The sequence below is a fragment of the Falco cherrug genome, chromosome 5 (genome assembly GCF_023634085.1).
Source record: "Falco cherrug isolate bFalChe1 chromosome 5, bFalChe1.pri, whole genome shotgun sequence".
NCBI lineage: Eukaryota > Metazoa > Chordata > Aves > Falconiformes > Falconidae > Falco > Falco cherrug.
In genome coordinates, this window is record NC_073701.1 from 75,876,208 (window position 1) to 75,900,817 (window position 24,610).

Sequence of the window (24,610 nt, forward strand, 5' to 3'; positions counted from 1 at the left end):
GTATCTAAAGTCTTTAAAATAAATTAATTCCCTAGCAACACCCTAGCTGCACATGCATTTTAGATTGAAATATCACCCTTCTATTGACATATAAGGGCAAATAAAATTATCTTAAAAAATAGGAGCATATGTCCTGCATTTTTGTTTGTTCAATGGGCGAAACCTTTATTACAATATTTTAAAATCTCTTGCCCAAACATTAAGCTATTATATTAATAACCTCTTTTTTTTTCTTTCATTCCTGCTCTTTCTCTGAATAGATCCTTTATCTTGTTTCAAGGATTGAAAGCACCCAGATGGTTCTTCAGTACAGTACAGCGGGTTTGCAGCTGCGGGCGGCTGGGCTGTTGCAGTACATTTCCAGGTCTGTCAAAGGTCTGTTGCATAATTTTGACCAAGCCAAGGTATTGACTAGTTGGTCACTGAATGACCTCCTTGTTTCCTGCACTACTAACATACCTTTGATCAAAAACCTCTTAGAATTAAACACATTTTAAGTGGCTGAGCATGGGTGTGTAACAAACATCATTCTGGTTCAGACCCATATGGTCCCCAAAGCAGGTGCACGTGACGTAAGAGCACAGCAGGTGTATATGGTCCTCCTCTCTAATGAGGAGCGGCTGAGGGAACTGGGGCTGTTGAGCCTGGAGAGGAGGAGGCTCAGGAGGGACCTTACTGCTCTCTGCAGCTCCCTGACAGGAGGCTGTAGGCGGCAGGGGGTGTGTGTGTGTGTGTGTTGGTCTCTTCTCCCAGATAACAAGTGATAGGACAAGAAGAAATGGCCTCAGGTTGTGCCAGGGGAGGTTTAGATTGGATATTAAGAAAAATTCTTCTCTGAAAGAGTGGTGAGGCCTTGGAAGAGGCTGCCCAGGGATGTGGTGCAGTCACCATCCCTGGAGGTGCTTAAAAGAGTTGTAGATGTGGTGTTTAGGGACATGGCTTAGAGGTGGACTTAGCGGTAGGTTTATGATTGACTTGATGATCTTAAAGGTCTTTTCCAGCCTAAGTAATTCTAAAAATTAGCAGCTTTGCCTGTTTTGAACCAGGTTGCTTATGTGCTGCACTGTAGTTCTCAGAGCCTGGAAACACCATTTTGCACATCACATATTGGGTTCGCAGATAAAGACAAGAGAGAGTGTGTACTGGTCTGTGGTCCCGTTTTATTCCTTGCGCCAGGACCTGCTCCAACGAACATGTTATGCCCACAGGTGGGACTGGGAAAAATTCTTGGTTTGTGTTATTTGCAAAGTGCTGTTAAGTGCGATGTACTAAATATTAAAACATGCCATTGATGTCTGCATTAGAATCTAGGTTTTTAGTAAAAGAAGTTGGTTTGTGATTTCATGTAAAGCTGCATGGTTTGAAAAGTCTAACGTCAGAATTCTTTGTTGACATTATTTTTATTGAAGCATGGATCTTTAGCTTGTTTCACCATAAAGTGAAGCATTTTATTTATGATAATAGACAGTTTAGGGCTATAGGGGCATTATAACGTTGCTGGTGTAGATACAACTTCATCAGAAGATACAAACATGACCCGCAATAGAAACAAACACCAAAGAGAACACGATGAAATGTTCACTGTTTACAAATCACGTCATTACTACAGACACCAAATGGCAGTTACTGTAAGTAAATCAGTTGCAAAGAACTGACTACATTTAGACAGGGAATTGGGAACTTCTGTCTGGGGCTTCACCCACAACTCCTTAGTAGAAAAAGTTTAATGTCAAGCATTCTTTTTTTATCCACAAAACAATGCTAACCAACAGACATATCAAAGAATAAGACTGAAGGATATCAACGCCTTTACAACTACTTTTGCAATTATCTTCTTGATTAGGTACTTTCTTTTTTTTTTTTTAATACATTTTGTCAAAAGGTAAATAGCTGAAAAATCAGCAGCAAAAATATTACAACAACAAAACAAGTAAATACAGTGCCAGTGTGTCATGTTGTAGTAGAGAATACAAAGAAGACAAACAATGATAACTTAATCATATAAAATGACACAGAGCTGAAATACAGTGCACTTAAATACCTACGTGACAAAGAATGTTAAATTCTGTACTTAGTATGTAGGTTTTTTTAAACATAAAATCTGAAAAGTCTTTGTGCTTAAATTTTTTTTCCTGTTAAACAGAATTAATTGCTTACTTCCAATACTGCCACTGTAACTGATATTACAACAGATCACAATTTTCACAGACACATCAACATTAAAACATTTACCTATGAGAAAATAAGTCACTTCTCATTAGTTCACAGTGCGAAAAAGTGGTGTACACTCTGTCTTGAGAAAGGCTTTCAGTTATTCATCAAGCCAGTTGCAAAAAAGTCCTGATACCAGACGCAGTGCTAGATTTAAAGAATGGAAAGCAACACATCACATGTTGGGAGGAAAAAAATAAATTTCTCATTTCTTCATGGATATCGTCTAAGTGACCTTCGTCTTCTGTTGTAGAAATGCCTGAGCCCATGTTGCCGTGAAAAATTCATCATGTAATTTTGTTTGCGAGTGCTGTTAAAATCAAAGGACGGAGGAAGAGAAGAGTGTCAGTTTCTTTTATATGTACTTTAAATTCTTTCGAAGCAGTGAGCTAGTGGGACAGATTCTTCTTTGTCCTTGCATGACCTTTCAAGCCTGTGTAAAGTGGTGTGAAGTGCGCCCTTTGTACAACAGCAAGGTACAAGGCAATTGAGAATCTGTCCCACTTCGCTTTTATTTTTAACTCATTATCTTAGGGAAATGTTAAGAGCTTTCAGCTAATGAAAACTTGTGCTGCCTAGGGCCAGATTCACTAAAGCTGTATGCACTTCATATCCTTTCAATACAGGGCATCTCTTTACAGTCGTTTTATACTCCAGGTGTCCTTCTGTCTTTTACAATTAACCGCTTTATCTTGAGAACAGAAGAAAAGCTTTACTCAACTTCATTATGTTCCACTTTTACCATAAAGGAAGTAGAGCACAACACTTCTATCCAGACTTAAATTTTCCCTCCCCTGTACACCTCCATCCAAAATTAAAGGAAGATCTGAGAAATAAGCATCATCACGTCTGGCAGGAGACCAGGCAAGAGGCAGCCTGACTGCAGCGTACTTGAAGAAGCGGCACTTCACTTGTTTGGAAGAGGTACCTTGAGGACAAGACCCACCCCAACTTAATGTAGGTTTCTACCTCTTCCACTGAGGGCAGAAAGAACCATGAGAAGGCAGCAGTGGACAAGACAGCTGTCTGGGACTCTGGCACCTGAAACCCATCTGACTCCTAAGGGCTGGAACCTAGCTTCAGTTTCCAAATTTTAGCAGCTTTGTAAATGGAGCCCTTAAAATCTATGGTGCATCCGTATGAGCCTACTTATGGCCTATACAGGCTTGCCTACACCTTGGACAGAACTGCACATACAGCACCACAGACCCTACTGCCTGTGCTGTGGCAGGGGACGGCAGAACAGCCACAGAGTTTCGTCTGGCTGTGCCTTTTCTTGGTGTGTTTACATACATGCCCAAACCCCCAGTGCATGCACACAAATACGGGCCTACATAGATCTACAGCCAAACTGCATTCAGAATTACATGAGAATGAAAAGGTTTGTGTATTCTTAAGTTCTGATAAAGGACGTCTCCTCTCAGACCTACCACTTGCAATGCACTTGACATACAAAGCAGGTGAGACATTGCTGTAAGAGAGACTGTGACTTGAGCTCTGCACTGTAGAGTGCCAGGGTATGGGAAAGACCTTTCGATCAGAGGACTACTTTAAAAAAACTAAAAGTGTCACATACTGCTGCCAGACTCTAGGTTTTAGAGCTACCTGACCCCCTTTCTCCACATGGAAAAATGGCATGCAAGATGCTCCCATAGATGCAGTCAGAGGAGGCAGTTTCCTTAAGAGATTGGAGCACTGTGTTAACCATGCAGGCCCCAAGGACAACTCCAACAGGTGGAAGGAGCTTCACCAAGGAGAACTGCTGATGACTGCATGGCCCAGTTTTCTTTCGGTTTCCAGAGGAAAGGAGCTACGAAGGTGTAGTGAATCTGTGCAGTCTCAGGATAACTTCTGACTCCCCCTCCTAATCCTCCCTGCCTGCTTAGGACCTTGTGCTTTCTAGCTTTGTCTTGCAGTGGGAGAAGGATGCCTGGCCTAAGCATCTCTGCTGCAAGGGACTGGGTGTTACTAGGACCCTTCAAACCAAGAAGCCCATCAGATTTTAAAGGTGATCTGTGAAGTAAAGGCCTGCAGTAGACATTACAGTCAACAAGTCTCCCATTTGTGGGTGCAAGGCAGGTTTTCACTTGCGAGCTTTCTTTGTAAGAAGTAAATACTTATACTGTAATCAGACATACGCTCCTCTGTAGTGCATAAGCTTACTTTAGTGAATATGGCCCTTAGGAAAAAGGAATAATTACCTACTTTACAAAATACTTATCATCCTTCAGAGGCAAAGATAGCTTTTGCTGTAGTATGCTAATTTCATCAAAAAAAGCGCTGTATAATAAAATTACACCCTTTTCAACAGCTAATCTAGAACACGATTGACTAAACTGAATAAAAGCAGTTGTGTCAAAATCTAGGTTATAAACCCCTAAGCAAGTCCAAGTCACTTATGAACTAGTTTTCCAAGGCTTTGCAAATTGTTATATTTTTTTCCCCACTAGAATGTACATACAAGAATGAAATTCAGTCCAGCTCCTGGTGACAATGAAAGCAAACAGATCTACACTCGGCACAACTTTTGGCACCCTCACAGTAAGGCAGAGCTCTAGAGCAACTGGCAGTTAAGAGAGGGGTTAATGTTTGAGGTTGACTAGTCCTGACTTTCACCTGACTTCTTCATCTGAAATGGAAAGGTCTGTGCTGAATTGCAAGAGTTTTGTGTAAGAGAGTGACTGCAGTGACTTTGTATAGTTTTAATGCCACTTGGTAGCTCAAGTGCGAAGAAGCCTTGAAGATCAGTCTTTATTCTGATCCTGTAGTCATCTCAGCAGAACATTACCCTCACTGCAATGCCAAATGCCTCACTGAGGAAGGCAGGAGGGAAATCATAACCCTGAACCCACTCTGGAAAGTGGCTTGGAGGAGGTCTTAATCTTGCCTTCCCTTTCATTCCCATTGCCTGGGAAGTGGGTGGTTCCTTAGACACTGGGCCCTCAAGGTGACATCTCACCTCTGAGGAGAGCATTAGAACCGTGAAGTGAGGATGGAGCACCTATCTGTTGGGAGAAGGCTGCTCTGCAGCCAAAATACAGGAGCCTGGGAGAAAGCACAGCCCAACTATGAGTGGCCTTACTTCAGGTACATGGGACCAAACAGAGCCTGTCAATGTGTTTTGCTGACAAAATTGCCATTTCTGGACCTGGTTAAATTTAGGATTAAGCTTGGCTGTGAGAGCCTCAGCTTGGGCAAGACTTGGACAGCCAGGGAACATATAGTCCTTGGCCCAGGGGCCTTTGCGTTCCCCCATCTCCCTCCTGCCTTTGGTCTGCTCACATTCAGCATCAGCTCAGCAGAGATTTTCAGGACTCATTCTGGACACTGCTAGGTGCACCTAGTCTCTATTTCACTTCAAATGATACCATTTTGTATCTGGCCTTAAAGTTGTGATGAAGGTGTTTAAAACAATGAACAAACAAAAAACAAAACAAAAAAAAGCAACAAGAAAGGAAAAGAAAGAATTGAAAAAAGGAGCAAAGAAAGGGTTACATAATAACTTAAAAGATATTTACTTATCTTTTATGTGTATCGTTCTGTCTTGTTATAAGATGATCAAGAAGTTACAAAGAAGCAGACATTTATGTCTTACACTGAACACCAGAGCAGTGCAGTGTGTGAAAAATAAAAGAAATCTAAATTCTCAAGAATGAAATACTTTTTTTCCTTACACTGACATGGCTCAGACTTGTCCTCACTAAGATCTGAGACAGGTTTTCCAACTACTGGTTGGATGCCACATAAAGACTTCATGCCTGCTATAGAAAATGGCACGATTTTCACTCTTGCTATAGGTAAATATATATACCCTATGTATTCTAGTATCATGTTATGTTGTATAGTGTGTATAGTCTGGTATCCACAAAATGAGAGTAGGTCTATATTTATTTTTCTGAATTCATTTTATATATTGGTAGGAGGCAAGCACTGTATAAGAGAGATTGATAGTGCTTTATAAGATCATGGTAAGAATTATATAATATAGATTGCAGGAGTACTTACGCATTTCTTGCATTTGGTGGATTTAAGAATGTTTTCAGTACTATTAATAACAAATGTAATTAGTATTTTCACAGACTGATAAAAGGCTTTACCATACTTTTCCTGTTGTTTTCTTGTTCGGAGCACCCAGTATGTGCCAGGCAGCATAAAGCTGTATTAGGAATAGATCCCGCCTGCCATAATGGAGGGTGTGGAGGGAGCTTTTTGTTGAATACCAGTGGCAACCTGAAGGCTGCTTTGCGAGTGTGTAACGGACAGGTCAGCATCTGCTGAGCCTTCTGCCTTTTCTGTGCATTCACCGAACCACCAGGGAATTGGAGAAGTACAGATCCAAAACAGTTATCTGTGCATTGCTGATGGAGCAAACAGCGGAAGAGCAATTAATAGGAGCAACTACTGCATAATCTGTTTGACAGTTTTGAGTGCATTATTAAAAAATAAATAGAAGATAATACTGCTCCAATGTATGTAGGAAACCCTAAATAACATTCCAGTGAAATCACTGGAATTATACTGGTTAGGTGAAAACAATATGCAGCCAACATAGAACAAAATTCTGTCTAGGGCATATTCAATAACTACCTACAGTAAAGCAATTTGCGAGAAGTCACGATGGGTCTTTAGTCACTAATAGAGCATTCTGGCTATTGCATGTTTCCTAAAGCACAGATTGAACTACAAGTCTGCAATTTAAAATTTTTGAAAATAGAACATTGTCAAATGGAATGAAAAATATGTGGTGAAAAAGCCAGTATATACTAACATCATTCATTATTTCTGTGGTTTTATTTTTAGTTGACAGGGCACAATAGGAACCAAATAGAAACAAAAAAATTTGGATAACAAAACGAAACATAAACAAAACCTCCAAAAACAGCAAACACATGCCTCTCAGGACTAGGCTTGGGGTAAATTTTGAGGCTGAATTACAAATGCTTTGTACTATCATGAGAAAAGTGATGTGCTTAGACTGAAGTCCCGATGGCTCATATCAATGACAAATGTTTTTTGGCTCCAGTGAGGTAAAGATTTGAACCCAGAGCTAAGTAACCATGTTGGTTTGTGGTATCTATTAACTGCAGTGACACAGCTGGTAGAAGAAACAAGCAGCAGAGAGACACAAAACAAAAGCACAACCTAGGAGGCACCTGCTGTGTGTCTAAGGGCATGCGTGGCTATGCCACCATGCAGATTCACTGACGCACACTACCTGGCTGTAGCTTCAGTTCTGTGGTCATTAATTATGGAGAAAAGTGGGAATTCCCCCTTGGAGCTGAGAGGTTGCCCATGCAACACACTGGGTGACTGCTGTTGGTGGGTCTCATTGCACTGCAGTGAGGCTTCTCACCGCAGCCTCTGAAATTCCTGCTGTGTACAGGGTGAGCTGCTGAACACTTTCTGCTAGGTTTAACTTCCCCCAATGCTCCCTGGGGAAGAGCTGGATGATCAGGACCCTCAAGAGCTATGTGGCACATCTCAGAGTACAAATGATTTTCCACCAACCCATCACTGACAAAACTTTGTGAAAGAGCTGTAGCTATAACGGAAACGTACATTTGATACTGATTCAGGGAAGGTACTTACCTTATTCTAGTGTAAAACCAATGACAGCAAACAATGAAATACAACACAAGTTAGAAAATGCCTTTCAATGCATGCAGCACTGTGATTAGTCATAAAACCCTGATGAGGTTTAGAGGCAATATAGGACTTTTCATCTCTTTTGAAAATAAAAATTGAACAAATTATTTCCTGATATTTCAAATCAATGTTTATACTTCTATTTTCTATAAAAATCAGCATGCACTTTTTAGAAACATAGTAAAAATGTCATAAAAGCACAAACCACATCATATTAAATTTGGCATAAATGTTGTGAATATTCAGATAATTACCTAATGTTTGAACTATTTCAGTTCAATAATAATTCAGTTCTATAATAAATATGTTGATACTTTAATTTAAATGCATTTTTCAAATAATTGCTTTTTACTAAAAAAATTAAGCAGATGAAAATGCTTTTCCACATGAGCACTCGTTGTTAGAGCTAGGATATATCATTTGTATTTTAATGTTGTAAAATAAAGATAAACATTCTTTGCACCAAATGCAATGGAAGTTCTCGCTAAATCATTTGTGCCAAAAATGTGAGAACATCTTGACAATGAAGAGCATGGAGTGATGGCTATGGAGGGATTCATTCTGTTATCCAACAGGTAACCATAAAATAGTAGGTGGGAATAATATTTCTTGCATTCCTTGCACAAGTCAAATTCCTTTGGATCATATAACGAGTTTTGGGGTGCAAAGAAAGCAACATCAGACCCTTAGCATTCAGCTTATCATTACCCTTTAGTTCTCAATACCTTTGACCAGCATTGAGTTTGTGAGATGTTGGTAAGGGCCTGCCCTGTACACAAAGAAATGGCAGTTCCAAATGCACATGCAAAAAAGTGTGTGGTGTCTGTGCAGCAGACAGGCTGAGAGCTGTGCTTCCAGAGAAAAACAATATGCAAATGAAATGCAGTGTTGAATATTGGGCTCTTCTTAGGGCAGAAGTACAGGGGCACAGAAAAACACTCCTTCTTAAGTCTACAGTAAAATACCTTTTTATCCTAAGAAGAGCCACATGGAACATGTGAGAGTTGTGCCCAAAATTTTCTTTACAAATGGAGAGAAAAAATGCTGCACTAACAATGAATAATCAGCACTAGCTTTAAAAGGGACTGGACAACTTGACAACTAGTATCCTCTCCCCACCACAGGATGGACGTCAACTGTTGTTAAAGTAAGTTGGTGAGCGGTCAGATGGCAAGATCAATTTAATATATAACAGGTATTGTGTTTCACCTGTTTGAAAGAGGTGGTCAGTTTGAGCACAATTTGCAGCTGCATCACCATCTTAATGACACCGCCTTTTAATGAGTGATTCAAATAATACATCCAAAAGTGGAGTGATTTTAAGCAACATACAAAAGCATCCAGCTTTGGCCTTTCTTATCACTGCTAGGTATTTTGCATGCATGTATAATCTGCATTAATTTTTTTCCCACCACCAAACTAACTTCGGAGCAAAAAAGGAAACAAAGAAGTCGTACCCTGAAAACGTGTTTGCTGGTGAGAGGATAATGGCCCTTGACTCAGTTGGACTGAACAGAGTGCCATGACCCTGGCTGTGCATCAGCCCTAAGTAGTATCTGCACTATGACTTGGCAGCTGGGCCTGTGGCAGAATTAATTTCAAATCTCTGGATTGCTGAGAAGAGTTGAGCCATGAAAGCAGGTATTCATAGATTTGTTCCTGGGGTGAGCACTGTGAGAGGGAGCAGGGACATCGCCCATGTTGGATGGGAAATAAGGTTCAAGAAAATCCTTGGTAATGGTACATCCCTACAGACCAGCTCTCCCTGCTGGCAGGTGCTTTCCCTGCTTGCCCTCTTACTCCAGCCCTTAGCCCGCCCAAGGAGAGCACAGCTCACTTGCCAGTGGGCTGAGGAAAAGCTGGCACAGCACCTAGGTGTGCATCTGGGGGTGCAGGCGGCCAAGCCAGCACCCTAGCGCGCTTGGGAAAATCAGACCTCTTTGTCAGCCCACAGGGGAGTGGAGGACACACGAGACGAGATGTGTGGAAAGCCAGGAAGTTCTGTATGTCCCAGACCACACCTCCTAGTACAGGTCGGCTTCTCGCTGTAACACCTCACAGGCTAGAGATCTGCCTGCTGCCATCAACATGGCTACACAGATCACAAACAAACATGAAAATCTAGGACTTGAACCAGGGCCATGAGACTAACTCTGATGGTGCCCAGAGAGGTGCGTGGAGTCTCGTTCAGGTGGGTGATGGAGTGCAGTGTTATAAGAGGACCGAGCACAGACTGTGTTAGACGCAGACCATCAACAGGTCCTGTAGCCAGGGACGTTCACAGCTTTCTGAGACAAGGTCAGAGTGCCAACAGGAATTACTCCCGATTTCGGAGGCACGGATGTTTCCTAAGGTATCCCAGCTTTGGGATGAACAAGCCAGGCAGAAGCCTACTGACTTTCCAATGGCTCACTATAGAATTAATGGGAAGAGGTAATTACTGCACCCTGGTGAATGGTTTGAGTTCAGGCCATGCTTCCGTGTCAGAGAGCCCTGGGGTGGCCATCGCCCGCAGAGCTCTCCTCTGGCAATCTCAGTGGGAGGGCAGAGCACTCGGACACTGCCCCCTTGCCTCTCGCTGGAGAGGGTAGGGGGCTTGCCCTCCCCAGGGGCAGGCAGGATTACTGTGCCCTTCACTGGAAACTGAAGGAATATTAAGAATTAAAGCTAAGTCCTATCCTTAGTATTCACGCTGTGAATGCCGATAGCCCTAGTGTGTGCAAGAACATCTAGGGTTAGTGCTGACGGACATCGATCCAGGCTCCCTTCTGTATGCCTGGTAGTGCTCCATGGAGGTGACCGAGTGTCCTCATCATTTTACAGGTGAAGAATTATAGAATCATAGAAAAAACTGAAGCGCTGGGGGTAAAGTGACCAGCGTGAGGTGGTGGAATGAAACAGCAGAGCTAAAGGTAAACACAGGTGAGAGTACTGACAAGAACAGTGCACCTCCTTTCAGAAAGCCTTCCAAAGACTTTAGAAAACCCTTGGCGGGTTACTTGCAAATAAAATTTAAGAGGCCTACAGAGTATTTTGGTGAATTCGAAGGTGCAGATAGAACTTAAGCACAAGAGAGGGGTCGAAGCCGCCTGTCAGGTCTGAGCACGTATCAGTATGTAAACCAGATGCACCACAGCATGTAGTCCTGCCCTTCCCGAGAGCAACACATCTCACGTGTTGTAGTTTGCCGGGACTGGGACTCCATATCTGGTCTTTGGGAAATACGCTGTCATGGCACTGCATTTCACAGTACTTGTAAGGGAGAACTCTGTCTGGTTTGATCTGGCTTCTTCTGTGGTTGTATCAGGTGTCCCTTGAACAGGGTGGAAACTCCCTCTAGCCTGATATTTTGGCCAATATTCAGAAATGCTCTTTAACAGGAGAAAAACGAAGAGAAGGGAGGAGGCACCGTCTGCCCATTTGGTTCCTTCTCTAGGCAAGGTGTGGTTACTTGCTACGGCATTTCTATTGCTGTCTCCATACTAGTATAACATATCTCATACGACTGACTTGTCACCACTCAGCTTGTATGTCTAGTCTACAACCTGGCAAATCTCACTGTCAAGGAAATTCTCCATATTCCCGCCTAAGAATCACTTTTTGAAGATCAGTCCAGTTCCTACTTATACTCCCTAATTCAGTGCTTGGATTGATGGGTAATACTATGCTCAACTTTTTTTTCTGACCAGATTTTTTTCTCTTTTTTTTTTTGTTTTCCTTTTTTTTTGGTTTGTTTGTTGGTTTGTTTTTATTAATTGCAAGGTAGAAAGACCTGGGAATGTTTCAGAGCTACCAGTTCCCTTTTCCATGGTTTCCTAAACACTGTGGACCTCCTGCAGGTTCATACTCTTCCATATCTTTCCTGATGCAGCATTGTACAGCTGTTGATTAACTGAGCCAGGAATCGCATCCGTCCCTTTGTTCCTTCAAGTTTTAAGCTGAATGTTATGGAAGCAGAGCTCAGCAAGGTGTGTAAAAGCAGCAGAGCGTGTACAGTTACTCAGTGTTGGGACCAGTTTGGTTTGAGGTTGGTATGAGTGCCATGCAAGCTGGTGCTTCTCGGTGGAAAGAAGAACAGGGCTAACTAGCAATCAGATAATTCACTTTGCTACTGTTACAAAACATTACTTGCAGTGTCTCTGCTAATTCAAAAACCTCATGGTTACAATTACACAATCTGGAGGTTATCCAAGCCTAATTTCTTTATTGCTGGTTTTTTAAATTGTTCAATAAAAGGAATGTTTGAACCTATCTATGGAGCAGGCACGCCTCTCTCTGCCAACCACTGCCAGCGATGAGTTCCCGCCCGGGAAGCCACTAGCATTTCACTTCTACTGGAACTAAATTGTTAGAGAAAAAGCAGGTCATCTCTTCATGATGTAACACAGGAAAAACGGGTTAGCTGTCAGTGAAACCCATCTCAAGAATGGGAGAATCAGGAGGGTGCAGACACTGTACTTGATAAGATCTTGACAAGGGGATGAATATAGAGCTCGGACCATAGGAACCTGATATAGTGAACCCTGTTTCTGAACAGTATCCTTCTTACTAAAAAAAGGAAATGAATAAGGCATTAGTTGCTAACACAAATTTTTCAGAGGCACAACAACATCACTTTGTGCAAAGAGCAATACAGCAGACTTTTTTGTATCTTTGAAAGGATATAAATCAGCCTTACATGGCAGCACAGCACTGAACAAGAATGTCCTATTTTGTGTCCCAGCACAATATTTTTTTCATGGCCATTGCTGCATTACAGGACTACACCAATACTTGGTGGTAATAAAGCCCCACTCTCTCCCTCCTGTGTTTTTCCACGATGCACAACACATACCCCTGCTGTGCCATTTATTTCGTGGCAGTCTTAACCGCTGACAGTTGTAGTCAGCGCAGAACATTAGCAAAGACTGGTTCTCAAAGGCTTTCCTGTGCCACAATGGTTCTTACTGAGCTTAACATTCGTGCCATGCTGGAGGAATTTCAGTGCTTTCTGAGATGGGGTGGGATGAGGTGAAGCTGATACTCACAGGACGACTTCTACGTGGTCCAAAGCCCACTGATCATGACCTGTTCCATTGTGACGGGGCTGCCACCAGCGCAGTAAGACTCCTTTCATGCGTGCCTCCCTGTCATCAGAAAAGGAACACCCTGTGAGAGCTCCAGACTACTGGTGTTTTGCACATCCCTTATCTACCCTCCCAACGGGAACGGAGAGCAAAGTCAAAATGTTATTTCTACATCCCTGAACATCAAGACATCCTAAGTGCAAAACATTTAATGGTGAAAAAAGCACAAGGTAAGGAAGAATTCCACCCCCCACCCCCCTTATCTTTAGAAGAAGTATTTGGTTTTTCTTTCAAGTATATTAATAAACACTAGACTGGAATTTCTTAATAGGCCTTCCCTTAAGTTTTCTTCTTTGTTTATCCTCTCATCAACCTTTTTTCTTGCACAGGGATGCAAAGATAGAGTCTTTCTTAGCAGAAATATATCTCATGCACTTAGAGGTAATGAAATGTGACTGAGTACTCACAGGGGAACATTATAAGACACTCTTTGGGCTTGTATAAAGTCCTTTGGCTGATGCTGTGCAATTACTTGCCATGTAATTCCATTATTTACACTGTACTGGAGGAGCACTGCCTTGTCTACAGTGTTAGGATCACTCAGATTGGTATTGCAACTGTCTGTTTGTGAAATACTTCCAATTTGCAAAACAAACATGATTTTGCTGTAAAACAGAGAGAAAAGGTATTTTCAATATGCAAAAAATATTCAAAGAGGAACAACAGCATTTCCAGCTTTATTGCAGTTACCTTATTAAAACTTCGAGCATCCTCAAGAATCATTACTTTTAAAATGCAAAATAAACTGTTCTCACATCTCTAAAACACAACTCCCCTTTCAAAGTAATAGTTTACTATGTATAACATATTGCTGTATAGTTGGAGGCAATAGATTCAATTTTACTATGTATCTGCACAGAAATGAGATACATAAACAATATAAACATGCAAATGAGTGTATGAAAAGCTAAAAAAGGGCAAATAAAGGTTGAATGTTATAAAGTGCTTAAAAGATTTATCATACTCTACCTAGGTGTTCAAATAAGAAAGGAAGAGCCTAATTTATATCTCACCCATTTGCCAGTTCCTCCTGTTTCTAATCTCGCTTTAGACAACTAAAATACAAACCAGTCCAGAAAGCTGTTACTCTGTTAAGAGCCAGCACAGCCTAGCTGCATTTGTTTATCCATGGACAAAGAGCCTCAACAGATGAAAAAGATACTCCTGTTCATTGCCAGGTGAATATAATTCTGTTTGACGACTGAAACAGGAAAATGAATCCGTAATTGCTAATAGCATCTTTAGTCATAACGGTCGCGGAGGCACGTACAAACATGGGATTTGTCTCATCAGATGAGGCACCGTTCCAGACAGTTCGGTGTCCAGTCTTTGCCAGCGGCTTCATTGTCAGTGCTGGCTTACTAGACGGTGTTCTGTTGGGCATCCTCCTCACTCTCCATCTCCCAAATGGAAGTCACAAAGTGTTTTGCCAACCCTAACGTCTATCTGCCAGCCACATCTGACTGCATGGTACAGCCAGGTCAGTCCATCCTCACCAGTACTGGTCCACATGGCTGCGCATACATATGAACAGTTTCCTTTCTCATGAGCTGCTAAAAGAGCATTTTAGGCTCAAAGTATTACCTTGCTCGGGTGAGATCCAGAGGCTTCGTCACAGCTTGTCGTATTTGACATCCATTAAAATAGAGCGAATCTCCGTGGGCATAGGGTGCCAGCTGTCCACATCCATTCCCTATCACTCCCCCCTGAATGGTTTCCCAGTTTATTTCAGTGACTCTTTCAGATTCAAAATTATCTTTAATGTAACTGGGGAGATCATGGCTAAAAACAGAGCAGTCGTCACCTAGAAACGACACAGGGATGTTATAAAACACACAAAAATTGAAAGAATTGAGAAAATTGAGTTACAGTTCATTGTAATTCCATTCAAGTTTGTGTCCCAATATACAGTGTGACTACAGGCTGAATATATTTTAGCAGATCCATTAATATTGTGCACATTGCTGCGCAGCTTCATTTTAGAAAATGGAGGCTGTGAGTCTTATTTTTTACAGCTGTATAACTTCAAGAACTGCAATACACTTTCTCTGGTTTTACACTGATGGTAATATGAGAAACCTCAAACTGCCAGTTGAAGGGAAATGCATCTAAAACAGGGCAGGGATCCAATCTTACAAAGTTGTGAGACTCTCCCCTGGAAGACATTAAACACTGGCTTCACTCCCACTTAGCACTTACAATTTATCAAGGGCACTCAGGTACCATTAGGCATGTGCTTAGCTGCGTTGAAGGATTACAGCAGAACACTCTGTCCTGGTGGGCACACAACAGGGTCCCTTACAGGTGGCAGTCACCAGCACCTGGATCCCATGTACACATCCCCTGAGAGCGGGTGCACCCTTGGAAGGAGTGCCATTTCCACCCTTGGAAGGGTGGAAGCCATTTATTTGCAGCTCTGTCAAATTATTAATTTAGAATTTGTTACTCAAGCATCCCAGTGATGAATTTAGACATGATACATCACTCTCTCTTTAATTTTGAGCTAGATTAGACTGTAGCAGATGTATAAGAAATAAATCGAAGAAATTAAACCTTGGTATCCTTCATCACAAATGCAAATGGCTCCAGTTGTGCAATATCCGTGGCCACTGCAGAGCTTAGGGCACGCTTCTCCAATGTACACATGGTCAATTGCCCAGCTTTGTTTCTCTAGTTCTTCTCCCTTCTGAATCCACCTGAACTGTGTTGCACTGCAAATATAAAAATCCGAACGTCGTATTATGATACCTAGCAATTAAACACATCTGTACAGTGATGTTCAAATACGCCAGCAGCAGATGTAATGAAAAATGTCGTATGAAGGGGCTATGTTTTCAGTAACTGCAAAGACCCACTCTGAATGGCTGATTCATCACTGGCAGTAGCCATTTGTATTAATAAGAAGACTCCTGAAAAACATTCATTATGTATCAGCTCTAAAACCAGCAATAAAGGAGCATTTTTAATTCACCAGTTGTTCGAAGTGAACAGTGCCAGCAAGAAAGCTGACATTTTATAGGTCCACAGTGAACTGACCTTTCAGAAACCTACCTGGATGAGACATGATCAGGCAGCTGGATCGTTATTCTTCTCCACGCGGAGCTGTTGACAGAGTTATAGATGGTAGCTTCATGGAATTGAAATGGGGAGCAGCCAATGCTGTTAGATGAGGAAGGAAGACAGTGTGTCTGGACAAGCTGCCATGAGTCTGTCCTGTAAGAAACAGAAAAAAATGTTTTAGAACAACTGAAAGGAAAATGAAAGGGAAACAGGTGATTTCCGAGGATCTGTTACACTGCCTGTGTTACTAAACTAGCCCAAGAGATTGTCGCCAATAGTTTCCATGCTATGTAGCCACAAATAGACAAGAGGTGAGAGGCTGAAGCACTGGTGCAGCCAGGGTGGACCTTCCAGGACCACGTTTGGGTGCTGTGAAACCCTTGGGGGTGGTACATACAGCAGAGTCTAACCCAGAGCTCCTCTGGGCAGGCATGACAGAATAATTTATTTAGGAGTTTGCTCCTTAGTCTGTCTCTTAAGTGTTCAGAAGAGTCCTGACAGATTTTGCTCCATGTTCACCCACAGTCACTTGAGCACAGAATATACTGTTGCTTTTACAAATTATAATGCACTAATATACTACAGCATAGGAGACAGTGTTATTAATTGTTTGCTAGTTAAAGACTGATTTGGAGTTAAGTAACTCCCCCTTCATTACAGCTTGGTCCTAAATACATAGTCCTGTATCATACTAAAACAACAGTTTCCTGTGAATGTGGTTTTCTGCAAGCACATTTTTAATTGGAGCACGCTCACAACTGTAACTGCAAGCTTGATGTCATGAATCTGTCAACATGTGGGATAAATAATAAAGAGAATTTATGGGAGTTATGTAGACAAATCCCAGTGCTTACACACAAGCTTTTTCCAGATCCTGTTACCAGATGAACAGCAAAGTAATTGCTTTAATAAGGAAAAGCTCTCTAGGGTTTTAATATCATACGATTTTTTTATTATTTTTTTTTACATCTATGTGTTCTGCTGTCATTTACCTGGCATCCTTCGTATACTCCAGCATCACAGAGTGGAGGTCCCCACAAGAAGTTGCCTCACAGCCAACCACGATCTATAGCACAAATGAAATTGGCTGCTATAACAAGTCTGGTAGACATTTCATGTGATATATAATGAAGTCTTGTTCTCCTTTTTTTCTTTATGGGGTGTAGAAAAAAGATTGCCAACTTAGATCTTAGACACAATCCATCAAAAGTGGATGGAAAACAAAAGACACAGTACTTCAGATACTGCTTTTACTGATTTAATTTTGCTTCATCGCTGCAGAATCCTAACACTATGTTCCTAAAGTTCAAATTAAATATCTAAACAAACATTGTGTCGGAACCACAAAGATATGGTAGCTCCTTGGCATTTCAGAAAGTGAAATATCTAACTATGTATTAATTACCTGTGAGATTTATAATTCACTATGATAAACATGAATTACCTGAGAGATTTATAATTCCTTATGCTAAACATGTGGATATAAACTTCAAGTCAATCCAGTTTAAGAACAGAATTACTCTGAATATTTAAAACAATAAACATATTTGTGTCATATTAGGGTGGAAAGATTCCAATACCCAATGTATAGTACTGAATGGATAACAAAAAGCTAAATTTTTAGAGCTTCAAAACCAAATGTCAGCCATGCACTAGAGCTGAGTTCTTAGTTTAGAAAGAAAATCTTTGCTGTGACTGGTGAGGAAAAAGAGGAGAGAGTAAGGAGATGAAAACTTTGCAACAAGGGTTTAGTAGTATGAACTATTAAGTGCTGATGGGTTAACATAATTTTGGTCTTAAAACAGGAAAAAGATGATAGGCTGGGTAAAACAAGCACCCTCAGGGGGTCTTGGCATTTAGTAGTAGAAAGCATGTCAGGCTCCTCTTTTATATAATTTCTTTGAAGCAGGCATGCTGTGTGAGTGGGGGAAGCAGTGCCTTAGTGGGACTGGACAGTCAATATAAAACAGGCAATGATGTTGAGAAAAGGTGAAAATATTGATTAGTGGAAGACGGAAAATTCTGGAACTGTCTTGTCAAACAGAAAAGCAAGAAGAAAAAAAAAACCGTAACAAGAAAATGGATGACTATTTTGATAACCCTTTTTTCATATTAGTTGCTCATTTATTTAAAACATGGTGTTTGGGGAAGGGCCTAGAACATTTCTGGACAACAACCATGTGTTGCCTTTGGCCCTGTGCAGATTTTTACCTTAAAACAAAATATTCAGAAATTTTTCTCTGATTATTTAGGTCATTTGCCATGACACAAATAAGTAGAAGGGGTGCTTCTACTCCAGCACTTTTTCATTTTCCATATACCGCTCTTCTCCAGCCTGTGTCTACCTCACCTTTTCTGGTTATTCACGGGTGAGGGGAAAATGGCGTATTCTGCATGCTGTGTGTTCTCACCTTAGAAAATAGTTCCTACTGTATCTGATGATACAGTAATTCCAGGAAAAAGGGATTAGACTTCCAATTGCTTTCAGTAACCCCCAAAGCATACAGACATTCAGAATAGTTTGACATTTAACATACATGCAACCTTTCTGGTTCCCATTACCTACACTTCAGAAGTTCCTTTAAATTCTAGTAAAAAGTCATTATTAATTATTCATCCAATTTGGCATCCTATTGGAAGAAGAATGATTTCTGGAGACACATTAGATGATTTTTCATTGCCTACTTCACTTTGGAGAGAGAGAGAACATTTCTTACTTTAAACTGCATCATGTATCCTGGCTGTATAATGAGCTCCCTGGAGGACAGGATGTTGTGCGTTTTGTCCTTTTTCTTATTTGGCCAGTAGAGATGAAATGATGGATTTCCACAGAACCCTGCAGTCCTGACTGCGTTAGGGTAAAAACTCCAGTTTTCTTCATGCGAGCTGCCTTCTGTTAAGATGAATTAAATACAATTACTGCATTGTCTCGGTAAACACCAAGGCTTAGTAATGAACCAAAAAAATCACTAGAAAGAGTACTTCAGTGATATAAACACTAAATGTATGCTATCTGTCGTGACACACAGTAAGGTAATTAAAATGTTTAAATAATGGCACTTTAAAAAAATAAGATTAAATAAAAGTTTACTGTTAGGAATTTAAATGAAATGGGTTGGAATAAAAAATTTTGCCTTTCTTATAGGTATATACATATATATATATTTACACACGTACATATCTGAGTATACATGTATATATGTATTTATACACCTGTATTACTAGCATGAAGAATAGCATATAAACAGCATTAGTCTACAAAATAAAAAATTTGCAGAGTTAAAAAGTCTGCTTGCAAGCTCACAGGGCTAATTTCAGATAAGATCATGCCAGACAACAGATTAGCTGTCACAGCCTGTCTTACCGTCATCAAATGTATCTACCAGCTGGCTAGGGTTGATCTCTGCTCCTCCGATCAGGATGTTATCCAGCGCCCACTGTGCCCGGTCAGGGCCTGAAACCACGATCCCATTGCTGATGGTAAAAGGCTGCCACCAGCGCAAGCGAGTTGTATTGGTCAAGGCATGTTCAGGGAGGAGGATGTAGTCATGCCTGACTGAGATGTATTTTTGGTAATCCATCTCGTGAAGCAAAGTCCAGGATATTCCTAGAATGAAAGATGCAGGTTTAGTAATAAAAACAAGTGCGGGGTAGACTCTTCTATAAGATTAAAGGAAGATAATAGGAAGTAAAAAGTGATAGCGATAGTCTTCTAATAGACAAGTCTTAACTTCCAAGGGTATTTGGCCACTGTTATCCATTGCAAGAGAAATCTTGTAATCGTATAAAGGAATCAAACTGGCTGGAGCCACTAATGACTGAAATCAGGCAATAGGTTTTCATGGAAAACTCCTGAACAATAGATGGAAATTGTAGATGGGGGAAAAAACTTTACAAGGACAAAATAACTTGACAATGAAAAATTATCTTAGTATTTTGGATCTCTCGGACAACTTCTCAGATACTCATGGTGCTGCAGGTTAGCTGAAAAGAACAAGGCTGTAGCTTAGCTGAAACTGCAGGATGTACTTGCCTCCATCAATGGAATAGTCTAGCAGCACTCCCTCCTTTCTGCAAGTTGGTCTGTGACATGTTGTCATGTTGTTTTCACTCCCAATTCTCCCCCAGTACTGTAGAAACCTAAGAGTAAATGTGTAAATTTACATTTGTGAGATCTGCACAAATTGAGAAGTTTGCTTTCTTTTAGCAGATGTGCTGAAAACGATCAAAACGCCAGCATTTTTAAGCAAGTAACATCGACGTACAAAGAGAACAGAGGTTTTCAAAAGAATTGCCTAGTAATTCTCATGGGAACCTCATGAAATTCAGCAAAGTCCTGCCCCTGGGAGGGACTAACCCCTTGCAGCAGGCTGGGGACTGACTGGCTGGGAGCCACCTGGCTAACAGTTCCCTGGGACTCCAAGTGGAAAGGGAGCTCAGCATGAGTTAACAAGGTGCCCTTGTATCAGTGAAGGACAGAAAAGAAGCTGATAAATTAAGGCAAGGTCAGTGGAGGCCACTGAAATAGTTGGGGCTGGAGCAAGTGCCCTGTTAGAAGAGGCTGAGGGACCATGGCTGGTTCAGCCTGGAGAAGATGGCGGGGACTGGGAGGCAGTGGTCATATATCAAAAAAGGGGAGGTTTTGACTGGATATAACAGGGGGAAAAATAAATAAATCACTGTGAGGTAACTCAACACTGGAACAAGCTGTCCAGAGAGACTGTGGGATCTCTGTCCTTGGAGGTTTCTCAAGGCCAAACAGGACAAAGCCCTGAGCAACCTGTTCCAAATTCAGTGTTGACCTGGCTTTGAACATGAGGCTGGTCTAGGGACTCCCTGAGGCCCCTTCCTTCCTGAAAGGTTGTGTGACTCTGAATTCTTGCTGAATCATGGAAGTGAGAGTATGTGTCCTCATTGAAGCCATACAGTCAAGGGAAATGATGCTGAATTTGTCTTCTATGCCACGTCCTTAGCTTATCTAAACTGACATAATTCCATTGCTCTTCAGTTAAGCCATCCTTTTCCACAGCAGGTGAATGGAGTGGGTCTTGTACGGGCACCCAAGAGAAGAAAACCAGCAGAGGTTATGTTTTGAACAAAACGGGAGACACGGCTGGTGCCTCCCGGGGTAGAGGCAGTAATGCTCAGGGAACTGTGCTATCTCGCCTCTTTGCAAGACAGGCGTTGCTGACTCAAGGATATTCCTGGGGAAGGGGACCTGCTGCTTCACCTGGACATGACAGACTCTTTCCACTGTGCGAGGGTGATCTGCGCTCTCCGTGACTCAGCTGAAAGTGTTAGTGCCTCGAGAATCACAATCTCATTAGCGCCTGTCTGAGGTAGTGCTATGCTCGTGGTGGCCTAGGAATTCCCTGAGCCACAAGCTATGTCATCTGCTGCTTTGTCAGCGTTTAACAGAGTTCTACATCAAAATGACAGGGAAATGAGACCTACTTTGCCCCCCGCAGGTCTAGATCTTGAGTGACAGCCTGCCTCACAGTTGCACCTCCAAAATACAGGGTTGTGTCTTCTGCGAGAATCCCACACTCGGTACAGGTATTTCCTCCCTCTAAGGACATCCATAAATCTGGCTTGATTTCTTCATTGTCAAAGCGCTCTTTCAGGAAAGTCTGTAAGTAAAGCACAGGAAATTATGATCTTAACCCTTTGTGGCGACCACAACTGGAACTGACTTAAACATGTTTGAACTTCAGCGTGTTTTAACGCTGTAAAAATTTTTTTACAGGTGACTGAACATAATCCCTTTTGGCTGAACATTTAGCCACTTGAACTGAATTGGCTGAATGTGAGAATATGTTAGGGCAAGATTTTAACATACTTGGGAGGTAATCCAGCACACTAAAATTTGCATGTGCAAATGAATGGGCGTATTGGGTTTGCACGGCAAGGTTTTGGTAGCCCGGCTAGGGAGGGCAGTGACAGCAGCTGTGGTGGGCACTGGGCACCCAGACAGGTCCAACCCACCACAATGGGTCTAATTCGTAACCATAGTTATTTCAGACTAAGTAACACCACTCCAGTATATATCTAGTATGTATGGGAGAAATTGCTGTTCTATATTTTTCCCCAGCAAAACCAGTACCACAATGAAATTTTAGGGTTATTGTAGCGAATATGCATTTACGCAACTGTCTGCACAAATATTTGCAGTGAAAGCTATGTAGGATATATCTGTGATTTCCACTTACCTCCAGGTGTGCAGTAAAAGCAATGCCATGAGTGAAATCCTGGCCTTAAGGAGACAGTAGTAAAACGCCCCTAAATTTGCTAGGATTTTATCCCAAATGTCCTTAATGCGAAGAATACATTACTAATTAAAAGTTGCGAACAGATGATGATATTTGTTCATGTGATTAGTATCTCAAATGAAAAACAGAAGGTCACAACAATTCAAATGACATAACTGAAAAGTTAAACAGTTATATTCTCTTTAGACAGAATGCTGCTTAACCTGTTGTTTCTGTGGAGCACGTACCTGTGCTGTTCTTACCTGATGTAGAAAAAATGAGATGGTAAACATTGCATTTTAAACTTACTTGCGGTTCCTTCATATTGTTTTCTAAATATGTTAAATTTTAAAAATATGTTAACTTTTAAATTAGCAACATCTAACTAAATTTCACTCACTTGTTTCAGGGTAACACTAACAGGTAGGTGAATTAATTTTATGTAATTTCATGCTATTTTCTCGTATCCTCTACTTCAGTAAGCTCTTTCATGATAAAGAAAATCCTTCTACAGGTCTTGATCAAATATAATCATATATGCAAGGGTGATTTAGATCGTATAATGATGATCTAAGGATGAACAGTGAACTTAATCACAGCTTTTTTTGGGCAGTGTTATTTGCAAAGGAACAAACCCATTATTAGATACTGCAGTGATAAGTTTTGTTAAAAAACAATAAAAGCATTGAAAATGGATTTCAGTATTTTCAGGCTGACAGGAATCAAAGCTCAGTTTCCAGTGGGTTTGACATCTCTCTTCTCTCTCTCAGCCAAACACACGGCAAAATTCACTCTTTAAAATACGCGGTAAAATTACCTTCAATGTTTGGGTCAGATAGCAGTTTGGACCTGAATACCCAGGGTCGCAGATGCATTGCTCATTCAGGCAGTCCCCATGACCTCTGCAGTTTTCCAGACAACCAGGGCCCAGATAGAAATTATCGATGGCCCACTGCATATCTGAGTATTTCTGGTAGAACCGAAACCTCACAGGACTGGATATAAAGGAATGAAGAAGAACAGACATGTGTATAAAACAACTCGGCTCAATTGAAAAAAAGGTGGATGAAACACAATATACTTATGACTGTACTATCCTCCAAAGTTCCACAAGTAATATCTGGCAGTGTCTGTTGAAACTGATTTTATACATCCATATATTTTTCTTCACACATGTACTACCTATGCTACATGGATGGATTCCAGACACTGCTGAAGCTGGAAAAAGCTATTCTGGTTTCTTGCCAGAGAATTTCAATTTTGGTTACACTTCCTGAACAGATTATTTAAAGAATATAAGAGATTTTAATTTTGCAGAAAAAGACAAATGGTTTGCATGTGTGTGGGCTACTGCTAACTGCTAACTACTAACTACTAGCTACTACTAACTTTTCTACTCAGTAAGGTCATAGATCTGCTCTCTAATTGACTGCAGCTGCCTGAACGAAACATAACAGGCTGTACCAGAGCAAGCTACAGAGAAGCAAGGATAACTTTGCCGGTTGCTCAGACCAAGAGTCGTGGTCAATCCTGATTGATAGGAAATAAAATTATGCAGCATACATAATGAGCGTGAATGCCACTAGTCTGCACCTTCCTTGCAAGAGAATGAATAGGCAGATGTATCCCGTTGTGTTTTTCAGAAGGTACTGAAACTAAGACAAAATGGGTAGCGAATTCATACTTACTTCCCGACAAGGTTTTCAGGCAGTGCGTACGTTACTCTTTTCCATCCTTTTGTGGGAAAGAAGACAGATGGCTGTGAAACGCTCCCAGAACATTTTGGGTCAGCTGGTAAACACTGAGGTACCAAGTAACTCCAGCTAACACCAAAGTCAGTGGAATACTGCACATGGACCTGATTTTGTGCAAGTTTTTCTGAGGTTTTACATCCAACAGAAACCTAATAAAAAAGACAGTGTAAGCAAAATAGAATTAATTGTGGTGGTGGCTAGAGTTTAGAAAGATATCTGGACCTGAAAACTGAGTGCAGAATTTTGCCTGAAGTGATGGCAGTAGCAGTGCTGATATGGTACCAGTCATCTGCAGATCTCATCAATATTCCCAAGACTGAGAATAGGCACCATATTCTGAGTTTCATTTTCTCCTAGTTAGCTCACATTTCTGGATTTCCAGGTTTTGACACTTGTGGCTTATACCCCAGTACCCTTAACTAATAAAGTTAATCTCCCTTCCCACGCAACGTAAGATTTGAGTATTCCACAGGAGGCCAGTCAGCTTGGTTATGTTAGGGGGATTGTCTTTATGGGAGAGATGTGGAAAGGGATCTTCCATATATTGCTGGGTCATTACTTTAAT

General features: G+C 41.2%; 1 protein-coding gene across 1 annotated transcript in view; it reads right to left on the reverse strand.

Moving 5' to 3' along the window:
* Positions 1-1,381: 1,381 nt before the first annotated feature.
* Positions 1,382-24,610, reverse strand: part of RELN (reelin) — a 297,990-nt gene continuing 274,761 nt past the window's right edge. Inside the window, 13 exon segments of the mRNA XM_055711198.1 lie at positions 1,382-2,521; positions 12,885-12,983; positions 13,391-13,588; positions 14,568-14,787; positions 15,537-15,694; positions 16,035-16,196; positions 17,036-17,109; positions 18,761-18,936; positions 19,408-19,650; positions 20,077-20,183; positions 21,498-21,673; positions 23,109-23,286; positions 23,980-24,194. Coding sequence (XP_055567173.1) covers positions 2,425-2,521; positions 12,885-12,983; positions 13,391-13,588; positions 14,568-14,787; positions 15,537-15,694; positions 16,035-16,196; positions 17,036-17,109; positions 18,761-18,936; positions 19,408-19,650; positions 20,077-20,183; positions 21,498-21,673; positions 23,109-23,286; positions 23,980-24,194 — 2,103 coding nt within the window. The 3' untranslated portion in view covers positions 1,382-2,424.